The sequence below is a fragment of the Bos taurus genome, chromosome 8, assembly GCF_002263795.3.
Source record: "Bos taurus isolate L1 Dominette 01449 registration number 42190680 breed Hereford chromosome 8, ARS-UCD2.0, whole genome shotgun sequence".
In the NCBI taxonomy this organism is placed as follows: domain Eukaryota; kingdom Metazoa; phylum Chordata; class Mammalia; order Artiodactyla; family Bovidae; genus Bos; species Bos taurus.
Window position 1 is genome coordinate 59812778 of NC_037335.1, and position 27942 is coordinate 59840719.

At 46.1% G+C, this 27942-nt stretch overlaps 3 protein-coding genes and 1 non-coding gene across 7 annotated transcripts; 1 reads left to right on the plus strand and 3 right to left on the minus strand.

The window, feature by feature from the left end:
* Positions 1 to 14759: 14759 nt before the first annotated feature.
* On the minus strand, positions 14760 to 16319 carry SIT1 (signaling threshold regulating transmembrane adaptor 1). 2 transcript variants are annotated; one of them, NM_001206418.1, is given in 5 exon segments: positions 14763 to 15516; positions 15601 to 15662; positions 15757 to 15815; positions 15903 to 16038; positions 16157 to 16319. In NM_001206418.1, coding segments are annotated over 5 exon segments (558 nt in total). In that variant the 5' UTR covers positions 16224 to 16319; the 3' UTR covers positions 14763 to 15282.
* A 4018-nt stretch (positions 16320 to 20337) lies between these two features.
* RMRP (RNA component of mitochondrial RNA processing endoribonuclease) lies at positions 20338 to 20618 on the minus strand. The gene is given in 1 exon segment (NR_036646.1): positions 20338 to 20618.
* A 314-nt stretch (positions 20619 to 20932) lies between these two features.
* CCDC107 (coiled-coil domain containing 107) lies at positions 20933 to 23481 on the plus strand. Of its 2 annotated transcripts, none has more exons than XM_005210081.4 (6): positions 20933 to 21102; positions 21192 to 21346; positions 22697 to 22757; positions 22845 to 22935; positions 23033 to 23145; positions 23229 to 23481. In XM_005210081.4, exons 1-6 carry the CDS (start codon positions 20997 to 20999, stop codon positions 23474 to 23476), a joined length of 774 nt encoding a protein of 257 aa, XP_005210138.1. In that variant the 5' UTR covers positions 20933 to 20996; the 3' UTR covers positions 23477 to 23481. The 2 variants fall into 2 exon arrangements, with proteins under 2 accessions (XP_005210138.1, NP_001069149.1); NM_001075681.2 differs by having other exon boundaries at positions 20949 to 21102; positions 22694 to 22757; positions 23229 to 23476.
* A 153-nt stretch (positions 23482 to 23634) lies between these two features.
* On the minus strand, positions 23635 to 27367 carry ARHGEF39 (Rho guanine nucleotide exchange factor 39). 2 transcript variants are annotated; one of them, NM_001079800.1, is given in 9 exon segments: positions 23775 to 24128; positions 24312 to 24400; positions 24652 to 24881; positions 25049 to 25177; positions 25424 to 25494; positions 26066 to 26184; positions 26441 to 26561; positions 26948 to 27042; positions 27183 to 27367. In NM_001079800.1, coding segments are annotated over 9 exon segments (1008 nt in total). In that variant the 5' UTR covers positions 27321 to 27367; the 3' UTR covers positions 23775 to 24112.
* Between the last annotated feature and the right edge of the window lie 575 nt (positions 27368 to 27942).

A 27942-nucleotide genomic window follows, 5' to 3' on the forward strand; every position in this document is an offset into this window, starting at 1 on the left:
GCTGAGGAACGTGGGCAGCCTCCAGAAGCTGGGAAAGGCAAAATAACAGATCCTCACCTCACCTCCAGAAAGGAACCAGCCCCGCTGACACCTTGACTTTAAGCCAGTGAGATGTGTCAGAACTGTAAGATAAGAAACTTGTATTTTGTTTTTTAATTTTTGCTGGAGGATAGTTGATTAACCATGTTGTCTTAGTTTCAGGTGTATCAAAAAGTGAATCATTATATGTATACATATACTCCCTCTTTCTTAGAGTCTTTTCCCATATAGATCATTATAGAGTATTGGGTAGAGTTCCCTGTGCTATACAGTAGGTCGTTATTAGTTATCCATTTTATATATAGTAGTGTGCATATGTCAACTCCAATCTCCCAATTTATCCTTCCCCACTGGTAACTGTAACTTTGTTTTCTACATCTGTGATTCTATTTCTGTTTTGTAAGTAAGTTCATTTGTAGCTTTTTTTGATTCCACATATCATATCATACGACATATCATATGATAAGTCATATCATATGATATTTGTCTTTCTCTGTCTGATTTACTTCACTTACTGTGACAATCTCTGGGCCCATCCATGTTGCATTGTTTTGTTCTTTTTTATGGCTGAGTTATATTCCATCATATATATGTACCACATCTTCTTTATCCACTTCTCTGTCAATAGACATTTAGGTTCCTTCTATGTCTTGGCTATTGTAAATCATTGCTGCAGTGAACATTGAGGTGATGCATGTCTCTTTTCAAATTATGGTTTTCTCAAGATATATGCCCAGGAGTGGAATTGCTGGATCATATGGTAATTTTATATTTAGTTTTTTAAGGAGTCTTCATTATAGTCTTCTCTATAATGGTTGTACAATTTACATTCCTACCAACAGCATAGAAGGGTTCCCCTTTCTCCACACCTTCTCCAGCATTTATTAGAAACTTGTATTTTTTTAAGCCTCTAAGTTCATGGTAATTTTTTTACAGCAGCAGGAGATAAGTTTCCTGAACTGTGGAGGAAGCATGATGTAATGGAAAGAACTTGGTATAGATAAAGAAGCCAGCACAGCCGCAGTGTGTCACTTTGGGCAAGTCACAATTTCCTATCTGTAGAATATGGGATTGTCTAGATATCTGACATCAGTTAAGGGGATCCTGTCTGGAGATATTGTAGATGTCAATTTTAGCAAAAGCGTCACTGAAAGTCTGTTAAATCGCTTCAGAGGCAGGAGAGAGGACAGCATCATTAAGAGGGTTTGCAGCTCTTTGATCATGGAAGCCAGGGTGCCAGCAGGTCTCCAGTGACTACCTTGGGCCTCTGCTTGGCCCTGTCTTGAATGGCGACCCAGAAAGCGCATTCATATACGGTGATGGCCCAGAGCTCTACAGAAAAGCAAATACACCGAAAGGCAAACTCATGATTCAAATATTGCAGCAGAGCAAGATGATGGCTCCAACCACAGAATGAGATATAATAAAGATGAATAATAACAGCTAACATATATTGAAGAAATGAAATTTGGTGCTTAAAAAATTTATGTAAGCATCAGTTGGAGGCAGTCCTGGCTTAACGATAGTTTATGTATAAATGTTTGAGGCAAGAGGCAGTTACCAGTCATTTGGAGCTTGAAGGAATCTTAGTGAGCTCAACTCACTTATTTTACAACCTCGAAACTGCACGCAGTAGGCTACAAGTTCATTATGAGTTAGCCATATGACTAGGAGGGCAGGTGACAAAAGGCTGCCCAGCAGGACTACAGCTGCTTTACCACAAATGCCAAATACTGTGCCAGCCACACCTACAGCCCCTTCTAAGGGGTCAGACCCCTACTGATGAGGCAGCCCTAGACCTTCAACGTTGTGTTATGTGACCCTCCCCCCAACCCCTCTGACCTCAGTTGATTGAGATAACCAAGTGGCAGCAGATTCAAGGCTGGTCTGTCCAGAGACCTCCCCTCTGGGGTGGCTTGGCCTAGAAATCAGGGAGGATGTGAGGTTTTCAAATGCTAGCTCTCAGGGGACTTCCCTGGTGGTCCAATGGTTAAGACTCCAGGCTTCTACTGCAGAGAATGTGGGTTCAATTCCTGGTCAGAGATGTAAGATCCCACGTGCCACGCTTGTGGTATGGCCAAAAAGGAAAAAAGAATTTAGTTTTCAAGAATTTAAATGGGAGAATGTGGAGATAAGCACTTAGGTAGCAGTGGGGAGGCACACAGAGCCTCAGACATCCCTGGCCCCCAGGCCTTCCCACTGGGTGCACTTCTTCCAACTGCCAGGATCTTTGCAGCTTTTTATTGGCAGGCAGTGAGAAGCTGCGGGAAATCAGTGCCTCCTGCCAGAACAGCTCTTAACTGATGACTGGTGGGAACTGGTGTACATCCTAGCAACTCACCCTGGGGAGCTAACTCTGGGGGCACATAGTCTACCCTGGCTTTCAGAGTCCTCCAGTAACTGTGAGCCCCAGTTTTCCACTGGGGAAATTTCCCGAGTGGACACTAAGTGGTATCTCCTTATTAAATTGCATGTCCCTGACTCCTAACAAATTTGAACATATTTCAAGTTTGCTAACCAGTTGAATTTGCTCTTCTATTAATGTTAGATCCTTTGTATTTCCCTCCCCCTGAGAATTTTATTTTGAAAATTTGAGGCCTAAAGGAAAGTTGAAAGAATAATACAGTGAAAGCTTATACATCTTTCATCTAGTATGTCAGTCAAAGCTCAAACTGTTCTCACCACATAAAAGAAATGTTAACTATGTGACATAATAGAGGTGTTAGCTAACCATGGTGGTAACCATAATGCAATATATAAATGGATCACCTCAACACATTATACGTCTTACACTTATAAGACATGGGTTCAGTCTCTGAGTTGTGAAGATCCCCTGGAGAAAAGAATGGCAACCCACTCCAGTATTCTTGCCTAGAGAGTTCCATGGATAGGGGAGCCTGGGCTACAGTCCATGGGGTCACAAAGAGTCAGAAACAACTGGGCAACTAACTATAAGAGCTAAACAGTCTATGGAAGGCTGTTATCTTTGCTTCTGATGCTGAAGTGTGGGGTCTGCAGGGCAGGAAACTGGAAAGCAGGTGGATGAAAAGTAGGGGAGAAAGGATAGACCAGAACCCACAAGGATAGCCTGGAACCCAAGTCAGTGTCTCAGTACCTCAGTTTTGATGCTGTGAGTGTCCTGCAAGAGAAGCTGTGTTCTCCCCGACAAGGCACCACTGCTTTGGAACAAAAGCCCAGCAGGTACACAGTCCCAGCCAGGCATTGGCTCTCAGTAAGGACAGGCACCTGTTCCAGGGCCGTCTCTTATGTCATCCTTACTTTCTCCAACGTACTGAAATGCCATGTTCTGATATACATATATACCTAATTTTTTATTCCTGTTTACTTATTGATTCCCTTCTACTTATTGATTTGATTAACTAGTCTTTGAGCATGTTCTGATCTATTTGGTAAGACAAATCTCTCTTTCTTTTTAAAAAGATATTTGTCCTTGACTGTTCTTTGAGATACAAATTGGAACTATAGTAACTAACGGTATACTTTAATTTGGGGAGACCTGACTTTTTTCTGGTTTTTAAAAAACATTTATTTATTTCTTTATTCGGCTGCATCAGGTCTCAGTTGCAGCACGTGAGATCTTGGTTGAGTCATGGGGGACATTTTTTGTTGCCCCGGTGGCATGTGGGATCTCAGTTTCCCCGATCAGGGATGGAACCCACTTCCCCTGCATTGGAAGGCGGATTCTTAACCACTGGACAGCCAGGGAAGTCCCTTCTTCTAATACTTTATCTTCCCTTCCAAGGAGATGGTTGACAGAGTTCCCTGGTGGTCTAGTGGTTAGGACTCAGCACTTTCACTCCCTGGGAGATGGCTGATTTTCTGTTTGTCCCACGCTCACTTTGTATCTTATATTGTATGACTTCATATAAGTATGTATGAAGTCAATTCTTGACTAAATTTACACACTATAAAACTTCCAGTCAATTAAAACAAAAAAAATTAGAGACTTCCCTGGTGGTCCAGTGGTTAAGACTTTGTCTTTCAATGCAGGAGGGGAGGGTTCAATCCCTGGTCAGGGAGCTAAGATCCCACATGCCTAGCAGCCAAAAAACCAAAACATAAAGCAGAAGCAGTATTGTAACAAATTCAATAAAGACTTTAAAAAAAGAAGTCCTGGGAATGTAAGGTACAGCATGATGACTATAGTTAATAATATTGTGAAAGTGAAAGTGTTAGTGGCTCAGTCATGTCAGCCTCTTTTCATCCCCATGGACTGTAGCCTGCTAGGTTCCTCTGTCCGTGGAATTCTCCAGGCAAGAATACTTGAGTGAATAGCCATTCCCTTCTCCAGGGGATCTTCTCAACCCAGGGTTCAAACCTGGGTCTCCTGCATTGCAGACAGATTCTTTACCATCTGAGACACCAGGGATACTCCATTGTATATTTAAAAATTACTAAGGTTTTTTTACAGTTAATTTTTATTGGAGTATAGTTGATTTACAATGTTGTGTTAGCTTCTGCTATACAGCAAAGTGAATCAGTTATATATATGCATATATCCACTCTTTTTTAGATTCTATTCCCGTATAGGCCATTACAGAGTATTGAGTAGAGTTCCTAGTACTATACAGTAGATTCCTATTAAGAGAGTAAGTAGATCTTATAAGTTTTCATCACAAGAAAAAAAAAGCTATGTGCAGTGATGGATGTTGACTAGAGGTACTGTGGTGATCATTTCACAATATATACAAATATCAAATCATGTTGTATACCTGAAACTAATATAATGTTATATGTCAATTTTTTAAATTAACATACAGTATTATAGTGGTTACAAGGGTTGTCTCAGTGCCAGCTACTAGAATTCAAATTTCAACTCTTAATGCATTACTAGCTAGTGATATAGGGTAAATCACTTAATCGCCCCATTCCTCAGTGTTCCTTTCTGCAAATCAAGATTGGCAATTGTAATCTATCTCAAGAGGGTGTTGTGAGGATTGCTTAGAAGAGTGCATGGAATTATGATGCTGACTATAGTTGTTATTATTCTAAGAATTTGATAATTTTAGTGCATATTTCCCCATTTTTAATTTGAGCTGTTTATTGCTAGACTAGGAAAAAAGCATATTAAAAAGCAGAGACATTATTTTGCCAACGAAAGTCTATATAGTCAAAGCTATGGTTTTCCCAGTAGTCATATATGGATGTGAGAGTTGGACCATAAAGAAGGCTGATCACTGAAGAACTGATGCTTTTGAACTGTAGTGTTGGAAAAGACTTTTGAGAGTCCCTTGGACTGCTGGGGAGATCAAACCAGTCAATTCTAAAGTAAATCAACCCTGAATATTCACTGGAAGGACTGATGCTGAAGCTGAAGCTCCAATACTTTGGCCACCTGATGAGAAGAGCCAACTGTTTGGAAAAGCCCCTGATGCTGGGAAAGATTGAGGGCAGGAGGAGAAAGGGACGACAAAGGATGAGATGGTTGGATGGCGTCACTGACTCAATGGACATGAGTTTGAGCAAGCTCTGGGAGATGGGGAAGGGCAGGGGAGCCTGGCGTGCTACAGTCCATGGGGTCACAAAGAGTCAGACATGACTGACCGAACTGAACTGAGGAAAAAAGCAATTTGCTTTCATTATTTTATCTTGTATCCAGTCAACTCTCCTAATTGTCTTTATATATATACACACACTATATATGTATATATATAAATACATGCATATCTACTTTATTTGTCTATTTATTTTTGGCTGCGCCGGGTCTTCGTTGCTGCATGTGGTCTTTTGCTTGGTTGCAGTGAGGGAGGTGAGGAGTGCAGGCCTCCGATTGCGGTGGCTTCTCTTGTTGTGGAGTAAGGGCTCTAGGCACGTGGTCTTCAGTAGTTGCAGCTCGTGGGCTCTCAAGCATGGGCTCAGTAGTTGTACTGCATGGGCTTGGTTGCTCCACGGCATGTGGGCTCTTCTCTGACCAGGGATCAAACTTGTGTCTCCTGCATTGGCAGGTGATTCTTAAGCACTAGATCACTAGGCAAGCCCCTGTATTGTCTTTTTACTAGTTTTTTTTTTAACTCGTCTTGAAGTTTTTGATAATACAATCATATCAGCAAAAACGATAGATAGCTTTATAATTTTTCAGATAATCATAATAATCCATTCTCTTGTTATACTGCATTTGGTAAAACTTCCAAGATATGATAAACAACAAGGGTAATAGCAGGCATTTCTGTCTAAACTTTTATTTCAATAATGTGATTTTAGTGTTTCACTATTAAGAACAATATTTGCTGTTAGGATTTCCTAACAGCAAATACTTAGAGTTTTTATTGGGGATGGTACTAAGCTATACTGGCTCTGTTTATTAAATATGAGAGACTTTCTTCTTTTTTCCATAATCTTGACTATGGAAATAGCATGGCAATTACTCTTATTGATGGTTAGATAACACTTAGTTGTGGCATCAATTAAATGCAGTCTTTTTCAAAGGTAGATCCCTAATCACCTTTCTATTCTAGTTTTTTCTAAGATAAGTTGACCTTTTCAAACTTTTCTCTTTGGGGTCAATTTTGCTAATTTATATTTTTCCTGAAATGTATCCATTTCCTCTAAATTTTCAAATTGGCTGTTGAGGAATATTAAGTTGCACTTTTAAATAAATCTTACTCTCTTCTATCTATAATAATGTTTTCTTTCTCATAACTAATCTTTTCTATTTTTAACTCTCTTATTTTCTCTTTACTTATGCTTGTAAGATGTTTTTCTATTTTATTAGCCCTTTTAAAGAACTTTTTTTTAAAGTGTATGCTTTTTAGTATTTTTGTTTATTTTCCATTCCATTCACGTCAGCGTTTGTTATTTCCTGATTACTTTGGCTTCTTTTCTTGTTATTTTTCTAATTTTTTGAAATAAGTAATCCCTTTATTTTTCCTCTTTTAAAAAAAAAAAAAGCTTGGTATCTTTATCGTATTTCAGGGATAGACTGAATAATATAGGATACAGGGTAATTGAGAGAGTTTCTGGCATTACACTGTTTTTTCATTCAGCATTTAAATTTTGTGAACACAGTAGTTTTGTTCTTTTTTTAAAGCCAGCTTTCAGTTCAATTCAGTTCAGTTCAGTCGCTCAGTCGTGTCCGACTCTTTGCAACCCCATGACTCTTTGCACACCAGGCCTCCCTGTCCATCACCAACTCCCGGAGTTCACTCAGACTCACGTCCATCGAGTCAGTGATGCCATCCAGCCATCTCATCCTCTGTCGTCCCCTTCTCCTCTTGCCCCCAATCCCTCCCAGCATCAGAGTCTTTTCCAATGAGTCAACTCTTCGCATGAGGTGGCCAAAGTACTGCTGTATTGCAATTTACGTATGTTAAAATTTTTTACATACATTAAATTTCATCAGTTTTTAAGTGTACAGGCCTATGAGTTTTAGGCCATATGTACTTGGCCATGTAACCACAACCAAGAAACAGAAGAGTCCTATCACCCCCAATGTTCTCTCCTACTACTTTGTGGGCAGTCTTCACAGCAATTTCAGCCTGAACCTCAATTCTCTTTGTTGGAGATCAGCATTACCCCTGCTTTCTGTTTATTTGCTTACTATCCCTGTTCTACATCTTTATATTGAAAGTTTCTTTACCATTTTTTAAGTGTGTTTATTTTAAATAATATGAACCAGAATTTGATTTATAACAGTCTGACAGCCTTTTAATGGAGGAATTCGGTCCACTCATATTTATGTAATGAGTGATGTATTTGATTTATAATTTCCATCTTACTTATTTTAAATTTCTTTACACTGTTGTGAACTCTTCTTTTCTTTACCTTTGCTGGATTGAATGAATGGCTGTTCATTTTTCCCCTTTGTTATTTGGAGTTCATCCTTCTATTACTAGTTATCATCCCTTGCCCTGGTGGCTCAGAAGTAAAGAATCTGCCTGCAATGCAGGAGACGTGGGTTCCATCCCTGGGTGGGGAAGATCCCCTGGAGAAGGAAATGACAACCCACTCCAGTATTCTTGCTTGGGAAATCCCATGGACAGAGGAAACTTCCGGGCTACAGTCCATGGGGTTGCAAAAGTGTCGGACACAACTTAGCAACTAAACAACAGCAACAGTTCCTGCCCTGCCCTCTATATCGGCACCCATGCCTCTTCAGTGTGTGAACCCAGAACAGCTATTTCCATCCTACTCGGTTTATCTTCCACTTCCTTATTTTCCCTGCCCCCTCGCTCCCCTCTCATCCTCCCAATCCCTCCCCCTTTAGGCACTAGAACACTTACCTTCCCCTTATTCCCACCACCTGATTCCAGAGTTTTATTGATGTAATTTAGTCCTTATTAGAATTTCCCTCACAGTGTCTTCCACAGTGTGCCCCTCACATCTGTTCCAAGGGTCCTTATTTAGCAATTTATTACATGTTATAAATACACATATAGGTATAAATATATAGGTCATGATTCGTTGCTCCCCACTGCTTTCTTTCCTCTTCATCTTCCCCTATCTTGAAGTCTCTGTTCCGATTCATTTGTTGTTTCATTAAAATCTTAAAAGTATTTCTCAGATAAGATACTGAGTGGTTTTTGCAAATTTTCAAATACCTTTCTTTCTTCCTTGGCTGGTTCTGGATTTCAGGCCTTTTCTTTCATTAGCTCACATTCGATTTTGCTGTCTTTTAACTTCCAAAGTAGCAGATAAGAAGAAAGGAACTTCTTTCTGCATGAAAATGTGTATGAGTTCCCATATCCTTAGAGCTTAGAAATTTTGAATTGTATACGACTAAGTGTGTGGTTTTTCTTCTAGTTTTACTGAGATATAATTAACATTATAAGTTTAAGGTGTACAAATAAAGATTTTATGTACATACATCATGAAATGATTATTACAATAAGTTTAGTGAACATTCATCATCTCATATGGATACAAATTTAAAGAAGTATTTAAAAAATGCTTTCCTGTGATAACTCTTAGAATTACTCTGTTAACAACTTTCATATGTCACATACAGCAGACTTAATTTTTTTATCATGTTGTACATTATATTCCTAGTATTTATCTTATAACTGGAAGTTTGTCCCTTTCAACTGCCTTCATAAGTGTGTGTCTTTTCCTATAGATCCAGTCTGTAACTTAAGTCTTTCTTCAGCTCAGGGATATTTCATCTATTATTTAATCATGCCATAAGTGTGGTGTCATCTGCATATCTGAGGTTATTGATATTTCTCCTGGCAATCTTGATTCCAGCTTGTGCTTCATCCAGTCCAGCATTTCTCGTGATGTACTCTGTATATAAGTTAAATAAGCAGGGTGACAATATACAGCCTTGACGTACTCCTTTCCCAATTTGGAACCAGGCTGTTGTTCCATGTCCAGTTCTAACTGTTATTTCTTGACCTGCATACAGATTTCCCAGGAGGCAGGTCAGGTGGCCTGGAATTCCCATATCTTTAAGAATTTTCCACAGTTTGTTGTGATCCACATGGTCAAAGGCTTTGGCATAGTCAATAAAACAGAGATAGATGTTTTTCTGGAACTCTTTTGCTTTTTTGATGATCCAATGGATGTGGCAAAAAGCGGAGAAGAACTAAAGAGCCTTTTGATGAAAGTGAGAGTGAAAAAGTTGGCTTAAAACTCAACATTCATAAAACTAAGATCATGGCATCTGGTCCCATCACTTCATGGCAAATAGATGGGGAAACAGTGGAAACAGTGACTGACTTTATTTAGGGGGGCTCCAAAATCACTGCAGACGGTGGCTGCAGCCATGAAATTAAAAGATGCTTGCTCCTTGGAAGAAAAGCTATGACCAACCTAGACAGCATATTAAAAAGCAGAGACATTACTTTGCCAACAAAGGTCTGTCTAGTTAAAGCTATGGTTTTTCCAGTAGTCATGTATGGATGTGAGAGTTGGACTATAAAGAAAGCTGAGGGCCGAAGAATTGATGCTTTTGAACTGTGGTGTTGGAGAAGATTCTTAAGAGTCCCTTGGACAGCAAAGAGATCCAACCAGTCCATCCTAAAGGAAATCAGTCCTGAATATTCATTGGAAGGACTGATGCTGAAGATGAAACTGCAATACTTTGGCCACCTGATGCGAAGAATTGACTCGTTTGAAAAGACCCTGATGCTAGGAAAGATTGAAGGCGGGAGGAGAAGGGAAGGACAGAGGATGAGATGGTTGGATGGTGTCACCAACTCAATGGACAGGAGTTTGAGTAAACTCTGGGAGCTGGTGATGGACAGGGAGGCCTGGAGTGCTGCAGTCCATGGGGTCACAAACAGTCGGACACAACTCAGTGACTGAACTGAACTGATTTAATTATGACCTCTCCTCTCCTGTTCCTTTTTCTCCAGGAACTCATAGAATTTGCAGTTAACTCTCCTGGGTCTGTTCCAGTTTCCCATCTTTGACCACATGATTTGCATCCGCATGTTTTTGTTACATGTTTTGAGATATTTCATCGATTTGATTTTTCTACACCTGTTTTTGAGTTTTAGCTTCACCTTTGCTTTATCTATAAACATTTTTAGTTTTGATAACATATTTTCAGGCTCAGGGAAATCTTTTGTGTTTGAGTTTCACACACATCTCCTCCAGGCTCTCATTTCTTCAGTAAGAGTTTCGTCTGTTTCCTCTAGCAGGTCTCTCTGCCCTCTGGTTTGTTTGCATTCTCCCAGCCTCAAGGACTGAGAAAGATGATCCATCATGAGTTTTTTGGAGAGTCAGGGAAATTCAGCAAAGCCATTCATTGTTCTTGGGAACCTGACTGTTCTGAGACTTCTTGCTGTCCTGAGGCTGCTCTCCAGAAACTTGTCTGCAGGGAATTCTCTCAGCCAGTTCAGGAGAGCCCATGTAAACTTTATCACCTGTAGCTGGGAGTTGCCTGAGAAGTGTGGAAGCTCCTGTAGGATTGCCACATGCCCAGAATCTCCTCATTCTGGGTAGTCTAAGTATAATTGACAGATACATTGATATTCTGGGTTTCCCGGGTGGTGGCTCAGTGGTAAAGAATCCATCTGCAATGTAGGAGCCACAGGAGACTTGGGCTCAATCCCTGGGTTGGGGAATCACCTGAAGAAGGGCATGCAACCCATTCCAGTATTCTCACCTGGAGAATCTCATGGACAGAGGAGGCTGGCGGGCTACATTCCATAGGATCATCAAGAGTAGGATATGACTGAAGCAACTTAGCACACATGCACAATGATATTTACCAAAGACTTAAAAATAGAAGTCATGAACAGTAGGTACCTCTGGGAAGTACAGCTGGGTGTAGGAATGAGGTGGGCGGGGGATGGCCTTTTACTTCGTTTTTTCCCCCCTCTAGTAGGAGTTCTCAACTTTAGCACTTTTAACTTTGGGGGCCAGAAATTGTCTGCTGTGAGTGACTGATCTGAGTGTTTAGCAGCATCCCTGGCTTCCACCCACCACAGACTGATAGCACTCCCTCTCCAGCTGTGACAATCAAAAATGTCTCTGGATATTGCCAAATGTCCCCTGGGGTTGTCACGGTTACTTCTGGTTGAGTACCACTGTTGTATACCCTTTAGATCTATTTTATTTTCTTAACCATGTGTTCACATTATTCCTATAATTAAACATGTGACTGAGATCATGAGACAGAGGAGGAAACATAAAACTGTTGTGAGGAAGCAGAAGCATGAAGTAGAGAAAACACATTAAGGGATAGGAAGCAGGTTAGCAAAGTGGTAAGAAATTTGGGGAAAAAATAAAAGAAGTAGACACAGAGTGATTCACAGGGCTGGAGGAGAAGGAGTGTGAAGACCCACATCCTCCTGTCACCAAGGTCCCCAGTGATGCCAGAATCAGAGATAATAACAGTCTGCATATGCCCAGTCAGATCGCAGACACTGTTATGGGATTCCCATTCCATCCAGCCTCATAAATACCCAGGTGTCCTTACAATAAACACCGCTTTACTTAAGCTAGGCTAAAGGAGTGTATTTCTTTCCAAAAAAGGTCCTGTGGATTAAGTGCCCAATAAAGAGAGAGGCCCCCACGTCTTAGGATGAGTAGGCTGCAAATATGGTCTAAAAGAACTGTAAAAGGAACTTTAGAAAGCTGTTCCTGGGAAGAAGTGGTGGTGGAGGGGGGAGACCTCGGCCATCCATCAAGGCTGGCTCCAAATTCCTCCAGGGCTGTCATGTACAGGAGGTAAAAGATGGTATAACTCTAGCTCAGGAGGCAGAACTGGTGACAAAAGTAACAGGGAAGTAGATTCTGCTTAAAAAAAGAAGTTATAACAACAAGAAAGATTGGAAAGCAGTGTTTGGTAAGGAAGTGAGTTCCCAATCTCTGGAAGCTCACAGGGTGATTTCTGCAGTGGGTATAAGTTTCGGTCAGGTCTGTCAGCTTCCTTTACATCTAGAAATGTAAAAGCTTGGCAAGAGAGAGACTAGATTAACTCACACCATATGCAGAAATCTCTTAGGCTCAAATGGCATGATAGAATAGTTATTAAATCAGAGGAGGGTGGTTGGTGGAGTTAAACAATAAGGAAAGATCTCAGAGGTTTAGCATTTTCAGTTGGCCTTGATCAGCTGGTTTTTCCCCACAGAATTAGTCAGAACTCGTGGTTGCGAAAGAAAAAAAAATCTAACTTAGTCTGAATTACGCAAAAAAAGGGAATTTATTAGCTTACATAACCAAAACGGAGAAGGAAATGGCAACCCACTCCAGTATTCTTGCCTGGAGAATCCCAGGGACGGGGGAGCCTGGTGGGCTGCCGTCTATGGGGTCGCACAGAGTCGGACACGACTGAAGCAACTTAGCAGCAGCAGCATAACCAAAAAGTTCAGGAGGCTGGTCTAGCTCTGGGCATGGCTGAATCCAAGGCTTCAAATGAAATCATTAAGACTTGGTCAGTCTCCGTGTCTCAGCTTTGTTTCCCTTCCTTTGTAGCCAAAACTAGCTTGTAAATTTAGCGTTATCTTGACAGTGCAGAGCAAGGCCAACGCTGGAGGGGCCTTGGCTGAAGGGCTTCTGAGGCCCTTCCCCATCTAGAAGTAATTCCTTTGTTGTTCAGTCGCTAAGTTGTGTCTGACTCTTTGCCACCCGATAGACTGCAGCACGCCAGGCTTCCCTGTCCTTCACCATCTCCCAAAGTTATGAAGATTATTGCGCCTTTGATTGTCCCAAAGACCCTGCCTCTTCGCTTCTTTAGCGCAATCCTATCCTCCCAGCTGGAATCTTAGAAAGAGGGGGAAAGCTGGGCTGCCCTCCTGCCACCACCACCTCCCCACCGTACTCCACCCCACCCCCCGCAACACGCACCTCCTTCTCCCACCCCCAAACACACACACCCACCCCGGCCGTGGTGACTTCCCCTGACTCCACCCCTGGGAATTTGCGTAGGACATGGCGCTCCTTCTGGCTGGAAATAGACGCTAGGGAGGGAAGGGAAGCTGCTAAGGAAAGCACCTGGAGCTGTAGAAGGGGAGAGAACTGTCAGGTATTTCATGGTCAGCTAACAAGACGTGGCAAGGGCTGGAGGTGGGGAGTGGACCTTAGAAGGTGTCGGAGGCGGATCTGGCTGCCCCGACTTATTTTCTTGATGTAGGGATCAGTCAGTAAGTTGCCACAGTCCTGGCGTTCAGGCATGAGGACCTAGGCTAGGGGACGAGCCTCGGTGATAAGCAAGATGAGAAGGTAAGAAAAATCCAAGAGTTGTAGAAGAAAGAGAAGGCAGAGGATCCAGGCTTTGGCAACTGGAAGGAGAACAAAGTTCAAATAGCACCCAGCTTCAGACGGACGGCCGCCTCTCTGAGACCGCATGGCCCGAGTTCAGCGAAGTCCCAGGAGAGACTCGGAAGGGTAGTCCCGCGGGGTCGGGACTGCATCTCCCAGCATGCTGTGGGCCGAGCTGCAATAGGCCTGAGCAGAGGTGGTGGCGAGGCCGCGTCGCGTCGGGAGGGGGCGCTCGGGGCTTAGTTCTGAGCGAGCCGAGACCGCGGGCGTTGTGTGAATCCCGTGAGGGGAAGGCGTCTAGGGGCCAAGGTTTGCGGCCTGGATTGAGGGCGCTTTAGACCTCCGCCGCGGTTCCCGGCTCGTCCCAGGAGGCTGGCTGGACCCCAGGCCTTGCGTCTTCCACTGTCAGGGTCTCCTGTCTCCCGGGCCTCGGGCACATTGAGTCGTCTTTAGCACAGCAGCTCTCAGAACCCCACATCCCTGCCGGCGGTTCCCCACGTCCGGTACCCGCCCCTAAAGCCACCTTCCCTCCTACGCAGCCCCAGCTGCCTGCTGTTAACCGCGACTGGGACCTCTTCTGGGGAGACCCAGGTTGGGGTCCTCAGAGGTCCAGGAAGCCTAGAAAACCTACTCTGTGGTTTTCTCTGGGACTCTAAGTAGAAAGGAGAGAAGTTTGGAAGTAAAAGCCTCAGCTTCTCCCTGTTTTCCACTCAAACCTCAGTAGAGTCTGTCAGGAGATCGACAAAGGCTGAAGGGGGAAATGGCCCAGACCTCAGGTCGTGGGTGATGGCCCTGGGCAGGTAGGTCAGAGGCTGGGAAGCTTGAAGACCCCAGGTGATGGGAGTGGAGAGGCTCTGTGTGCAAACCCTGGGGACGGCCTAGCAACTGGACTCCGGCCCCCACCTGTAACACCCATCCCTGCATCATTGATGCTGCGGCCCCTTTTCCCCAGGTAGATGCTCCCAGAAGTGCTCTGCACAGAGAGCAGATTTCACACGCCCACCATGTGGGGCCTGTTGCAGGTGTGTGTCACTTTCTAGGTCAAATCGAAACACTTTTTTCAGAAGTTTTATTTAAAAACTTTGGCACACGACAGAGACGGCAGGATGGAGACTGGTGTTCTGCCAGGCTTCTCAAGTCAGAGACCAGGCTTGGGTTTCTCAGGTCACCGGATTCCAGGACCCGTCCAGCCTGTGGGCTCCTGAGGATACCCCTCACTGACCTTGCAGACTCTTTACCCCTCCCCTACTGCCCACTTCCAGTGTCTGAGGAGACACGGAGTTGTCAGGGGTAGACTAAACGGTGTGGAATGGGAAGGATCTGGAGTTTGGGGGTTGAGAGGAACAGATAGAGGGGGGAAAAAGAGGTGGAGGATGGGGCCGCTGCCTTTTCTTACTCCATCCTCAAGAAACAGGGCCTGCCATTCCTCTGAGAGGTCTCCCTCACAGCTCAGATAGGAAATTCAGGGACCATCAGTCCTGTGACTGAGAAAGGGCTGCCTGTCTTCAGGGGGTGGTTGGGAAACAGTCACGGCCCCAGACGGGATAGCAGTAACCAATGTAACGGCCCCCTGTCTCAGCTGGGTGCGGGATGGCTGTTGGCATAGGCCTGGTCTGGAAAGGAAGCTCGGGCTCTGCGCCCCTGGGCACACACTGAGGCGTAGAGCTCTGGCTCAGGGTCTGAGGCCTGGGGCTTTGGCTCGGAGTCCAGCAGCACCTCCGAGTACTTGATGGGGCTTCCAGGGCTGGGGACTCGGCCCTGAGGAGGCCGCAGCTGCAGGCTGGTATAGCACATCACCTCCTCTGCAGCCTGGAGATGCAAGGCTGTTAGAAGCTCACGGCTTGAGAAATCCCCCACTACCTTCCCTCCCCTCTTCAGCCACAACTGACTCACCCTGGCAGGGCCTCCAGGGGCTGAATCCTGTGGGTCTGGCCCTGGTTCCTGAGACAGCCGTCCTGGGGCAGGGAACAGGAGTCTGGTCACATCTTGTTCTTCCCCCTGCACCCAGGACCTAGCCACTTGCACCCCTCCCCTTAGCCAGCTTCCTACCTGTCTGCAGATAATGCAGGTTCCCATACAGAGGGACGTCTTCCACAGACTCCCCAGAGCTGCAACACAGAGTTTAGGGGATGAGAGGTGACTTGTTGGTAAGGGGGGAACTCTCGATCAGCCCATCTTTCTTGCCCCCCACTCACCGTCCATGTCCTGGCTGGCTCCTGCTCCGGCCACTGGTCCACTGGAACAAGTGCACAGCCAGTGAGATGAGGAGCAGCAGGGTCACAGCCCCTAAGAGGGCCCACAGCCCCCACCCCTTGGTCAGAGAGGGGATTCCTATGGATGTGAGAGAGTGGGGAGGGAGTGTTACTGCCCAGCCTAACCCTCCAGGGCCCAGCAAGTGGGACATGGGGCCACGTGACCCCTCCCCCTGCCCCTGCCCCGCCCAGCTCACCGGTCAGTAGCTCATCCGTGCGATGATCCGTGCAATTGCAGAGTCTGCTTTGGCCTGCTGTAGTCATCCTGGCCTGAACCAAAGGATCAGCCTGATTTATGATCTGACAGCTGTGGCAGCCCCCTTTACTCCCACCCCTCTCTGGGCCTGACCCCCACAGCTCAGCATCTCCAATACCGGTGGTGGCAAAGTCGCTGATTTCCGGGGAGGAAGGGGGAGGGGAGCAAGGGGGAGGGGAGGGATGAGTTAAAGAACAAAGACACCGCCCTGTGCCTGCACCTGCGCCACCCAGTAGCTCTTAAACTTCCGCCCCCACCCCCACCCTTCCCCTGTCTCTGTACCCATTTCAGTCAGAAAAGAGGCAGGCCTGAGTTTATTGAACACTGGGCACGGGAGCTCATGAAGACCCCAAGGCGGGTAGAAGTGGCGTGAGGCAGGACCTACAAGACAAGCCAGGCCTTATGATGGAGATTACTTTCTGCCCCAGGGTGTCTGCCTTTTCTCTCCATCACTGAGTCCCTTGACAGAGAATAAGGAGAGGGAGGACATAATCCTCAGTGGGCATGCTACAAAGTGAAAATGAGATGAGGAGGCCCCCTTCTGCCTACAGTCCCACCACATGCTGAGGCTGCCCCACAACCAAGGGACAGGGGTTAAGAATGACTTTTGTTATTATTATTACTGGTATAATAGTAATAGATTTAGACGATAGAGGAAACTTGACTCCCTCCTCCAGTCCACTTCATCCAAGCTGTCCCTAAGAACTGTGAACCTCAAAAGTTAGTTGAAGTAAAGAAACCTCTGCCCAGTCCTGTCCTGGGAACCAGCCCAGTGTTTGCACTTGTTCACTTCAGGGAGCGGCCAAATACCTGCCCCGCCCAGAGACAGCCCAGCCACATGGGATGCTACTGATGTGGGAAGAGGGACTCTAAGTTCCAAATATAAACCTTAGACCAGGGCTCAGAGATCTGTTTTGTCTGGCCCATATGATTTTTTTTTTTTTTTCAAAGATTTAAAATCACTGTAGCAGTGTGCCTGGGGTGGGGATGGTAGCAGAGGTCCTGCCACTCTAAGCAATAAGGTATTGTTTGTAAAGAACTTAAAAACAAAACTCACTAAAAGTCAGTGTCCTTTTCATTATCACCATGTTCCAGCAATTCTAAAAAAAAAAAAAATCAGTGATAAAATATTCCTTTCTGAAAAATGTATTTTAAATTATTTTTTGGCTGTGCTGGGTCTTCGTTGCAGCACAGGGGCTTTATCTAAATGTGTTGCTCAGGCTTCTCAATGTGGCGCCTTCTCTTGCTGCCAGAGCACAGGCTCAAGGGGGCTTCAGTACTTGCAGCTCTCGGGCTCTAGAGTGAGGGCTCAGTAGTTGTGGTGCACTGGCTTAGTTGCTCTGCTGACATCTTCCTGACCAAGGATCGAACTGATATCCCCTGCATTGCAAGGCCGATTCTGAACTACTGGGCCATCAGGGAAGCCCTCTGAAAAATTTTGTAGATATATGTTCTAAATTGTTGTGGTTACTGATGAGTTTTAATACTATGTAAAATTCAAATTTCAAATATGTAAAATTCATGGGAAGGACTGAGGCTGAAGCTGAAACTGCAATACTTTGGCCACCTGATGCAAAGAACTGACTCATCTGAAAAGACCCTGATGCTGGGAAAGATTGAAGGTGGGAGGAGAAGGGGACAACAGAGGATGAGGTGGTGAATGGCATCACTGACTCAATGGACATGAGTTTGAGTAAGCTCTGGGAGTTGGTGATGGACAGGGAAGCCTGGTGTGCTACAGTCCATGGGGTTGCAAAGAGTTGGACACAACTGAGCGACTGAACTGAAAATTCAAATTAGCACATTTGTGTTACTTACCCTTTAAAAATATTATAATCCACAACTTCCCTGGTGGTCCGGTGGTTAAGACTGCATGCTTCCAATGCAGGGGGCTCAGGTTCCATCCCTGGTCAGGAAACTAGATTTCACATTCTGCAACTAAGAGTTTGAATGCTGCAACTAAGACCTGGCACAGCCAAATAAATGTTTTTTGTTGTTGTTTTTTTAATATATATATTATAATCTGCATGGAAGTTAATCTGTGGAATCCTAGTTATACAGCTGTATAATCCTAGGTATACAGCTGGCTGTTTATATCCAGAATTAGTTCTTAACAGTTTTTAATTGTTCTTTGGTTTGGGCACAATTTCTGTGTCCAACTCCTATAATATTACATATTCCTGCATCTAACCAATAGATTTAAAAACAAACAATGATAGCACAGTGATTGAAAAGTCAAGTAAACTGAGCTTGAGTAGTTTAATTCTGCCATTCTAGGTGACCACTTAGTTTTTGTTTATATTGAAAATGTCTGGAATTTACTGTGAAATGGAACTTTTATGAATCTCTGCCAAACATCCCTTTGTTTAAGACTTTCTTTTCCCATTTGTGTGTCTGTTGCTTCATATGAAAGAAACTTTTTTGAAATGAAAATTAATAAAAGGTATTCTTTAATCAACCATGGGTGGAAATTGACAAATGTAGCTATATTCTCTATTGAATATGAATATGCCAAAATTATTTTTGACAAATTTTCAGAAGTTAACTTTAGAAAAAGAAATTATTCATTACTCAGCTAGGTTACTATGTAGGTACAAATTTTTTACCCCTTTCTCAAAAAACACAATAATGTAGCCAAGAAATTCATTACCCTTTCTTGTTCCGTAATGTAAATTCAATTTTAACTCTTTTTATATTGTCATGATATATATCTACAAACTCCAATAAAAGAGATAATTCACTGTCTGAATTTCTGGCCCTTATTATTATTATTTTCTGGGCCCTGTTATTTGTTTCATTTACTGTTTATTTGAAGAAGGAAATGGCAACACCTTCCAATATTCTTGCCTGGAGAATTCCATGGACAGAGGAGCCTGGCAGGCTACAGTCCATGGGGTCGCAAAAAGTTGGACATGACTGAGGCGACTCTCACTCCTATGCCACTGATTCGCTGTCAACCTTTAAAAACTGGAGTTCCAGTTTTTTGAAATCCCGATTCATTGATCTATTGGAAAAAAATCAGAAGGGCAATAGTGGGCCCGAATTCCCTAAAGGCAACAATCAGCTGGGGGCCATTTATCATATTACAACTGGCCTGAATCACTTGTTTACATTGATTATGTCAACTGGCTTAGTGTCAGGGTTTAGACTGCCAAGCCAGGTTGCCTCTGGGTATTCCACTAGACAGGACAACTGTCCTGAGTGACGGTCTCTCTCTGCCCTGCCCACTTCCTTTCTGGAAGGACAAAAAGATATACCTGTATTTCATTCATTTATCTAGCACAGCTATACCTCATTTGTTTAATACATACATACCGATTGCTTGCTTATATGTCAAGCTCTGGAGATACAAATGTGAGTGGGAAATGGTGTCTTCCCTCAAAGAGTTCTTGGTCTAATTAGGAATAGGGCCCTATGTATCCTAGACAATTAAAAGAGTGTGGAAAGGAGAAGGATTACTCAACTCGGACTGGAGAAGGAGCAGGAGAGACGATAGGTGGTGATGAGTGGCAGATCTTATGCAAACAAAAAAGGGTTGAAATCTCTGCCAGCCTCTTACCTGATTACAAACTTAACCTTCCTGAACCTTAGTTTCCTTATTCTTTAAAAAAAACTTTAATTATATTTACCTTTTGGGTCGTCTTGAACACATTAATTTCATTCAACAAGGATTCACCTGATGCCTGCTAGTGTCAGGTGCTGTGCTAGGCTATTGGAATAAACATGGTAAAGAAAAAGAGATATGGCCCCTGCTCTCATGGAATTTACAATCTAGTTGTGTTTTATTTTTGTAATTAATTTTAGTTTATTAGTTAATTTTAAGTAATTTAAATGGTTTATTGAAATATAACTGACATGCAATAGTGGTTTGAAGAAAGTACAATAGCTGCACTAATGAATAAGCCAGAAGTTAAGGGTTCTGTATATAGTCCATGGGGTCGCAAAGAGTCGGACACGACTGAACGACTTTCACTTCCACTTATGAAGGGAACACGCACATACAGGAGGAAAGTGAGATCTGAAAGTTGTATATGGATGTTAGCTGTGCAGAAACAGAGTGACTTCGAAACGTCCCGGAGACAGCTAATAGACAGTCTGGCTATATAGTCGCTCAAGTTAAAATGAGACGTGCTGAGAATGAGCCCCGTGAGGTTGGTGCGCATGGAGGCGCACTGCCTGCGTAACTATTAGAAGCTGACGGATGACACCCCGCAACACGCCGCTCGGCTTCCCCACCCCCAGGGTAGGATCGCTTCTTGGCGGGTTTAGTCGTGAGAAGCAGGGGAAGTCTACGTGCACGGGCACGTGGCACTCTCTGCCCACGGTCCGGGGACTTTCCCCTAGGCGCAAACAAGGAACTAGTCCTCCGTATGTAGCCTAGGAAACAGGCCTTCAGCACGAACTTCCCTTTTACCGGGGCATTCAAGCCCTTTATAGCTCGAGGAGGACATTTATTTTAAGTTAGGGTGAGGAGATTGGTGGTGTGGCATATTAAAAACCACTTCCCTGTATAACCTTCTAAGAATGTAGTCTTCTGGAGGCATTCTGGCTAACAGAACACCTATATAGAGATAAGAAATGAACTAGTTTCACAAATGAACTAAGCTAAGCCCTCAGTCCTATGCAAATAAGGCCTGGCCCCGCCCACACGCTAGGTGGGCGTGACCTCCCTGGGAGGCCCGGGGTGGGAATAGCTGGGGCTGGGGGACGCGCCTGCGTGCGCGTGCACCGGTGCGTCCGACAACGCCGGCGTCTCCCGCGGTCTCCCGTGTTGGCCTGCTATGGCGAGCGTGGTGTCGCTTGCGGGTACGCTGGGGCTGCTACTTGTGTCTGCGCTGCCCGAGGTGCTCGGAGACCGCCGCAGCCCCGACCGCCGGGCACACCCAGGTACCAGCGAGGGCTGCTGGAGGGAGGCTGGGACTGCCCCCAGGCCCCAAGCCCCAGCTGTACTGACCCGCCTCTGCCCTCCTCCTCAGGCGACGCCGGCCAGGTCGGCCCTGCGGCCGCGGAACCCCGGCGGCAGTCGCCGCCGTCCAAGAACCAGCGCGAGCGGGCTCGGTCCGGGGCGCTGCCCTTGGGGGCGCTGTACACCGCGGCCGCCGTGGCTTTTGTGCTGTACAAGTGTTTGCAGGTGCGGGACGACCAGGGGTGGGGATGCCCCGGCCCTGAATCTCGATGAGGGCGCCATGGTACCAAGAACAAGACACGTTTTCCCGTCATTTTGTAAAATGAAGACAGGAGTTCCCTGACTTTCCAACATGATGGGGTTAGTTAAAGCATCCCGCGAGGTAATAGATGTGAAGGGCCCTTGGTTAATTTTAAATAGTAACCATTACATTTAGTCCTTCCAACAACCCAGTGAAGAGGTTGTCAGTTGCTCAAGGTCACTCAGAGATAGTAACTGGTGGCCCTAAGATTTGAACCCAGCAAATGGCCATACTATAGTAAGTGCGGTTCCTAGTGAGTTCCCAAGCTTGGCACAAGCAGTTGATTACTGTAGCCAGAGTTTTTAGAGTTCAAGGAACTAAGCAGTCTCAAGTTATCCTCGGGAAGGAGGCCCTGAAATGTGAACTGACAGTACATTTTGTTGAATTAAAACTGTTGAAATGGAAAGTAGTACCTCCCAGGGCTTTTTCTTCAGCCCTGGCCCTATCACTTACGTTGGGAAATAGAGGACTGAGCCAATTTGGAGATGACATTAAACTAGGAGGTCTAGCTAATCATGATCCATAGTAGACTTAACAGGCTAGGATGAGGGGCTGAATTTAATGGTGAAATTTAACAAGGATTGATAAATTCTATTCTTGGACCCAAGTATAGCCTGAAAGAAACTTAATTTTCTTGAGGGCACTGTTCTAAGAGCATTGTTGTGGTTCAGTCATTAAGTTTTGTCTGACTCTGCGACTTCATGGGTTGCAGCGTGTCAGGCTTACCAGTCCTTCACCGTCTCCCAGAGTTTGCTCAAACTTATGTCCATTGAGTCGGTAATGCCATCTCTTAAACCAGAGTAAAGCACCCAGAGAAAACCATGTCAAATGAGCACTGACTGAAAAACATTGGTGCTATTAAATCAGAGAAGACAGGGAGTACGACCGTTGCCTTCAAATACCTGAGGGGCTGTCATGTTGAAAAGATGATTTTGGAAGGCTCTGCTCAGCACCATGAAAAGAAGATAGCGATGGACTGTGTCTGGCTTTGTGTATAAACTAAACCAGAGCTTTATCAAACAATAGAGCTTCTCCTTCCTGGAGGTGTTTTAGTAGATTGAACAGCAACCACTCATGGGGTGTACTGACATTGCTTCCTGTCCTGAATGAGGAGCTGGAATAGATATGACTGTGATTCTCTGAGATAAAAAAAAAAAAAAAAACCCACTCGTTTTGTCTATCTGGAATTATCCTTGGCCTTTATCTGGCTTTGGAGACTGAGATTATTGAGGTCCTTGTTGCTGCAGTATCCCCGTTGCCTTTTTCCACAGCAGGGGAAAGATGAGGCTGCTGTTCTCCAAGAGGAGGCAGACAAGAAGGATTCATTGCAGTCAGGTGGGTTTTGCAGAGGTCTGTGCTTGGTGGGGGATTAAGGGACAGCAGAAAGTAAGTAACCGTTGCTCTTTTCTCCCATACCCCCAGAGCAACACCTGGCGCAGCTGACACAACAGCTTGTCCAGACAGAGCAACACCTGAACAGTCTGATGGCCCAGCTGGACCCGCTTTTTGAGCGGTAAGGAGAGCAATGACCCTGTAGCTAGAGAGAGCTTGTGGTAGGTGGAAGAGGTGGGGACGGAGATCGGGCAGCCTCTGAATGGACATATCTGCAGTGTGACTACCTTGGCTGGAGCCCAGCAGGAGCTTCTGCACATGAAGCTACAGACCATCCACCAGCTGTTACAAGACAGCAAACCGAACAAGGGTGTGGAGGTTCCAGAACCAGGTACAGGGTTGGGAGGTGAGAGTCTGCTGGAAGTAGAGACAGAGCCTCTGAAACTGGAACATGCCTGATCTCCCCCTTCACAGAGGCCAGCATACCCTTTCTTGAGGACTTCTGTATAGAGGAGGACGAGGAAGAGGCTGGTGACAATCAGGCCTGGGAGGAGCCCCTAAATTGGAACACAGGGACAAGGAACCTAACTCCTCCCAGGGAAATGCAGCCCACGCTAAGGAGAAGATGTAGGAAATCTGCAGCACAGGGCCTCAGTCACAGCCCCCATTGGAAAGAAGGAAAAACAGTGGATGGTTTAGTAAAACAGAGTCTGTTCCTGTGACTGGATGCTCCTGTGTGCTTTTTCCATTCCAGCTGGACACACACACCCACCCACACCCACCCCCCCTTACTAGGTGCCTACGAACAACCAGGCCTTCTTGAAAAGCTTCCCTTATTAGGACATAAAGAGGCCGCCTTCCAGTGCAGGAGCCAAGAAGATAGAGGGAGCTCCAGTTCTTTTATTTGTATTCCTGAGGCCACAGTCATGCCAGCCTTAAGGGCACAAAAATCCCTTTTCTCATATTGCATAGCTGAGACAAAATGGCTTCTCCAAAAAAGAAAACACTACCAAAATCCGGTGGGGAAATAAATTATAGAAACTATATATAACATAAAAACAGCCACATTTGCAAAGCTGCAAACTTGATAGATAAACAGCTGTCCACAGACACAGCACCAAACTTATCAGTCCCAAATCCCCTCCTCTGTATTGGCGGAGCTGATTCAGCTGAGTCGGACTTGATGTCCTGATTCTTTAAGAGCTGGTCAAAGGACATGGTGTGTCTTGGTCTCAGGCAAACACAAAATGATTCTTCTCAAACCATGAAGAGTCCGTGTTTTGTTAGTAAGATTCCTTTGTACCCCTGATTCTGACCTATCCCCACAGTATCCTGGACTCTGGAATTGTAAGATTCTGCTAGTTCTTCTGGCTGCTGTGGAGAGAAAACAGTTCAGGCACCGGCATGAGCACTCTATTCTGACAAAATCACCTGGGGTGTTGGACAGGGGCGTGCCTGGGGGGTGGGGGTGGGTTCCAGACAGGAAATAGGCTCAGAAGTGCCATCTCCAGCTCCTGGGCCTCACCACAGCACTCTTCCTGAGGGAAAACAACTTACCTGATGGCCAAAGTCAGACTGTGGTACCAGTGTGACAGCTCCTCCTGGTCTGTGGACATAAGCAGTAGCTTCTCATGGGGAAAGGACAGCTAGAGAGAGATCACCTCTTAGCACATGGCTCAGAAAGGTCCAGCCTTAAGCCAAAGGCCCTGCTATTTCCATGGCAGTGATTTAGGGCTGAAGTGAGAACCAGGTATGAACCCTAAGCCCTGGTATGCTCTCAATGCAGGTGGCTCAGTTCCTATGAGGGGGGCTTAGGCCAAGGAGATGAGTGGTGCGCAGGCACTTGGTATATTTTGGGCCCTTCCTACCCTGCCGAGGGCTCTTGCCTGTTACTTACGCTGAGCAGTCCACCACAAGGGCCTCCTGAGTGGCCAAAGACCCTGTGGAGTTGACACTCGCCCATGGGGTAGAGGGCCCGGCAGGCAAAGGTGCCACTCTGCAGCAGATGCAATGGGGGTCGAGGCTTGGCCATGAGAAGTGCATCAGAGAAAAGGAAGAACATTCGGGGCCGAGGCTCCCCTCGGGGAGGCACCACCAATAGCCATCCCTGGCGTAGGAACCAGCGACCTGAGAGGTGGGAGACCCATTATTCTGGTACAGCTTCAGGACTACAACCCACAAAATGAAAGGGAGGCTGAGAAAATAGGAGGCAGGTGGTATGTGCTGGCAGTAGGGAGGATGGGGGTGAGAAAAGGGCAGTTTGCAGGTTGAGGGGAAGCACACCCATGGACTACCTGAGATAAGCCCCTTTGCTTGCCGTCCACTGAGCAGAGCCTGGATGCGCTGGAGATGCTGTTCATTCTTCTGTTTCTGACCAATGGTGTGGACTCTCTGGGCAGTCTCACTTATCAGCTGGGCAGCCCCTAGAATGATATTCCACACCCCACTCCCAGCACAACTTTGACTTTGGGTGAATGGTGGTGAAAGACAGGCTAATCCAGACATGACTAGGGTCAGAGTCTAATTTCTTCAAGAGTAGAGGCAGGGCAATAGGAACATTGTATACACATCATTGGAAGATTGGGGCATATCATACATGGTTGGAGGTCAGAACCAGAAAGGGAACAGGAGCAATCTCCAAGAAATGCTGTGGAAGAGCAAGAACATACTTGTGAGCTGTTTGTGTTCAGGGCTGTTGGGACCTGTGTTTTCAGCCAAAGCAACAGCGAGATTCTCATACCTGAAATTAGAAGTCTATGAGGGGAAAGTAGAGCTGGGTACAATTTCCTCTGCCTGACACAGATCACCCCCTGTACAAACTTCAGCTGGGGAACCAGGAAAGACCTGCCTGTGGCTGTTTTATCCCCCTCTTCCATCTGGGACTCAGATCCGGGTTCACTCCATATGGCCCTCTTCCATCCCACACTGAAGAGTCAGGGAGGCAGACCAGATCCAAGGTGAAAGTTAATCAACCCAAGGAGGATGCTACAAACAACTGACTATAAGTTCTTAACTCATTCCCAGGGACAGAAATTCTAAGCCTTTCATCTTCAGAAACCTTATTTACTAGCCTTATCACAGACCCCTCACTTCAGCTTAAGTTAAACAATCCCAGCTAAGGGCCTGAGGCTGCACAGCCCAAATACTCCAGTGAGTTCACATTTACTCTTGCAGAAAATTTTGAGGAGCAATTTGTCCCAGGAGAGAGACAGTGGGACAGATCCCATGAAAGCCCACAAAGATTGAGAGCAGCCATCGTACAGATGCAGAATTCTAAGAGAAGTTGGCTGAGTCGGGGTGAGTTCACGCACTGCTGGAGCCTCTGCAGAGGCAGAGGGAGCAGGTCCTGGAGCTGAAGGCCCCCGAACTCAGGGCGACCTTCCTGAAGTCGTACAAATCTCCGGAAATGTTTGTTCTTCTTTAGTTGCTCCTAGAATGAGGAGGAAAGGGTTGGCAGCAGGGAGAGAAGCCACCTCCTTATACTGCATTCTTCTGTGTACACATCCCAGGCCCTCAGGAAGCTGTATGCTCCTGAGAGAACCCCGTCTCCCTACTGGAAACTTAACATAGGGCTGGGTACCCACAGGGCTCTATAAATGCAGGAACAATATGAATGAAGTTTGGGTCTCCAGATAAAGAGGAAATGTACAAAGGACAAGGGGAAGGACTTGAAGTTATCAGGTTACCTGCAAGATGGTCCGGGACCTCTCAACATTGGCAGCAAATTGGGTGTAGAGCTCCAGGTGGTTGCAGAAGCCCTCCAACCCCTGTCCCCAGCGCCCTCCTTCGAGGTAGGGAAGCAGCTCTCTGTGTGGGTCAGGACAATAAAAGAGCAGCCCAAGAACTACTCAAGCACCACCTCTCTTAATTCTCATAACCCTGCTCTGGAGGTAGTACGGCCCCATTTTGTGGGAGGAGACTCAGTGGATATGAATCTGAGCAAACTCGGAAATGGTGAAGGAAGGGGAGCCTGGCGTGCTGTAGTCCATGGGGTCGCAAAGATTCCCACACGATTTAGCGACTGGACAGCAAGTGGCTGGAGAACTTGGGCAGATTAAGGCACTGGGTCAAGACCACAGGGGAGGTAACTGGCAGATTCTGGATGCGAATCTGGATCTCCCCTACTCTGAGCTCTCTGCACTGCCAGAAACCAGGTCTCCCTCCTCCTCTCTCCCCACTTCCCTTCTACTCACTGGCTGGCGCCGTAAATGAGTTCCCAGGGCCCAAAGAGGGCCTGGCGCTCTGGTGGTCGCAGGGTACCTTTGGCTCTCAAAATTGCCACGAAGTACTGCGGAAGGAGAGAATACCGGTATGTGGTCCGCAGAAAGAGGAGGCTGGTGCCAAGGCGCCGCTAGGTCACCGACCTAGTAGGCACCCTCCCACTCCCTGGGGTCCCCGCCCCCCTACGGGAGACTGTGGGGTTCGCACCGTGGCCACCAGCCCCAGCTGTTCCTGGTAGCGCCGCTCGGTCTCCAGCAGCTCCCGGGCAGTGCAGGCGCGTTTCCGCTCCCAACGGGCACGCTGCTCTTGCACCGGGCACCGGGCACCGGGGGCCGGGCTCTCCATGCCAGACTTAGGGGTTGCCACTTCCGGACGCAGCCCGCCGGAGATTCAAATCCAACCGGACCCGGGGGCGGGGCTGCTGGAGTGGGCCCTTGAGGGGAGTACGCCCCCTGGCGCCTGGAGGCTGTGAGCAGGCGAGGGCGTGCGCAGCGGCTCGCTAAACCGCATTAGGTCGGCGCCAGCGAGGCGTTGTAGGTATGCGGCCCCCGCCAGGGCCGGGCAGGGTGCGGCAAGTGGGTGGCCCTCCTTTGAGTGGCACTAAGTTGGAGCAGAGACATTACTTTGCCAACAAAGGTCCGTCTAGTCAAGGCTATGGTTTTTCCAGTGGTCATGTATGGATGTGAGAGTTGGACTGTGAAGAAAGCTGAGCGCTGAAGAATTGATGCTTTTGAACTGTGGTGTTGGAGAAGACTCTTGAGAGTCCCCTGGACTGCAAGGAGATCCAACCAGTCCATTCTAAAGGAGATCAGCCCTGGGTGTTCTTTGGAAGGACTGATGCTGAGGCTGAAACTCCAATACTTTGGCCACCTCATACGAAGAGTTGACTCATTGGAAAAGACTCTGATGCTGGGAGGGATTGGGGGCAGGAGGAGAAGGGGACGACAGATGATGAGATGGCTGGATG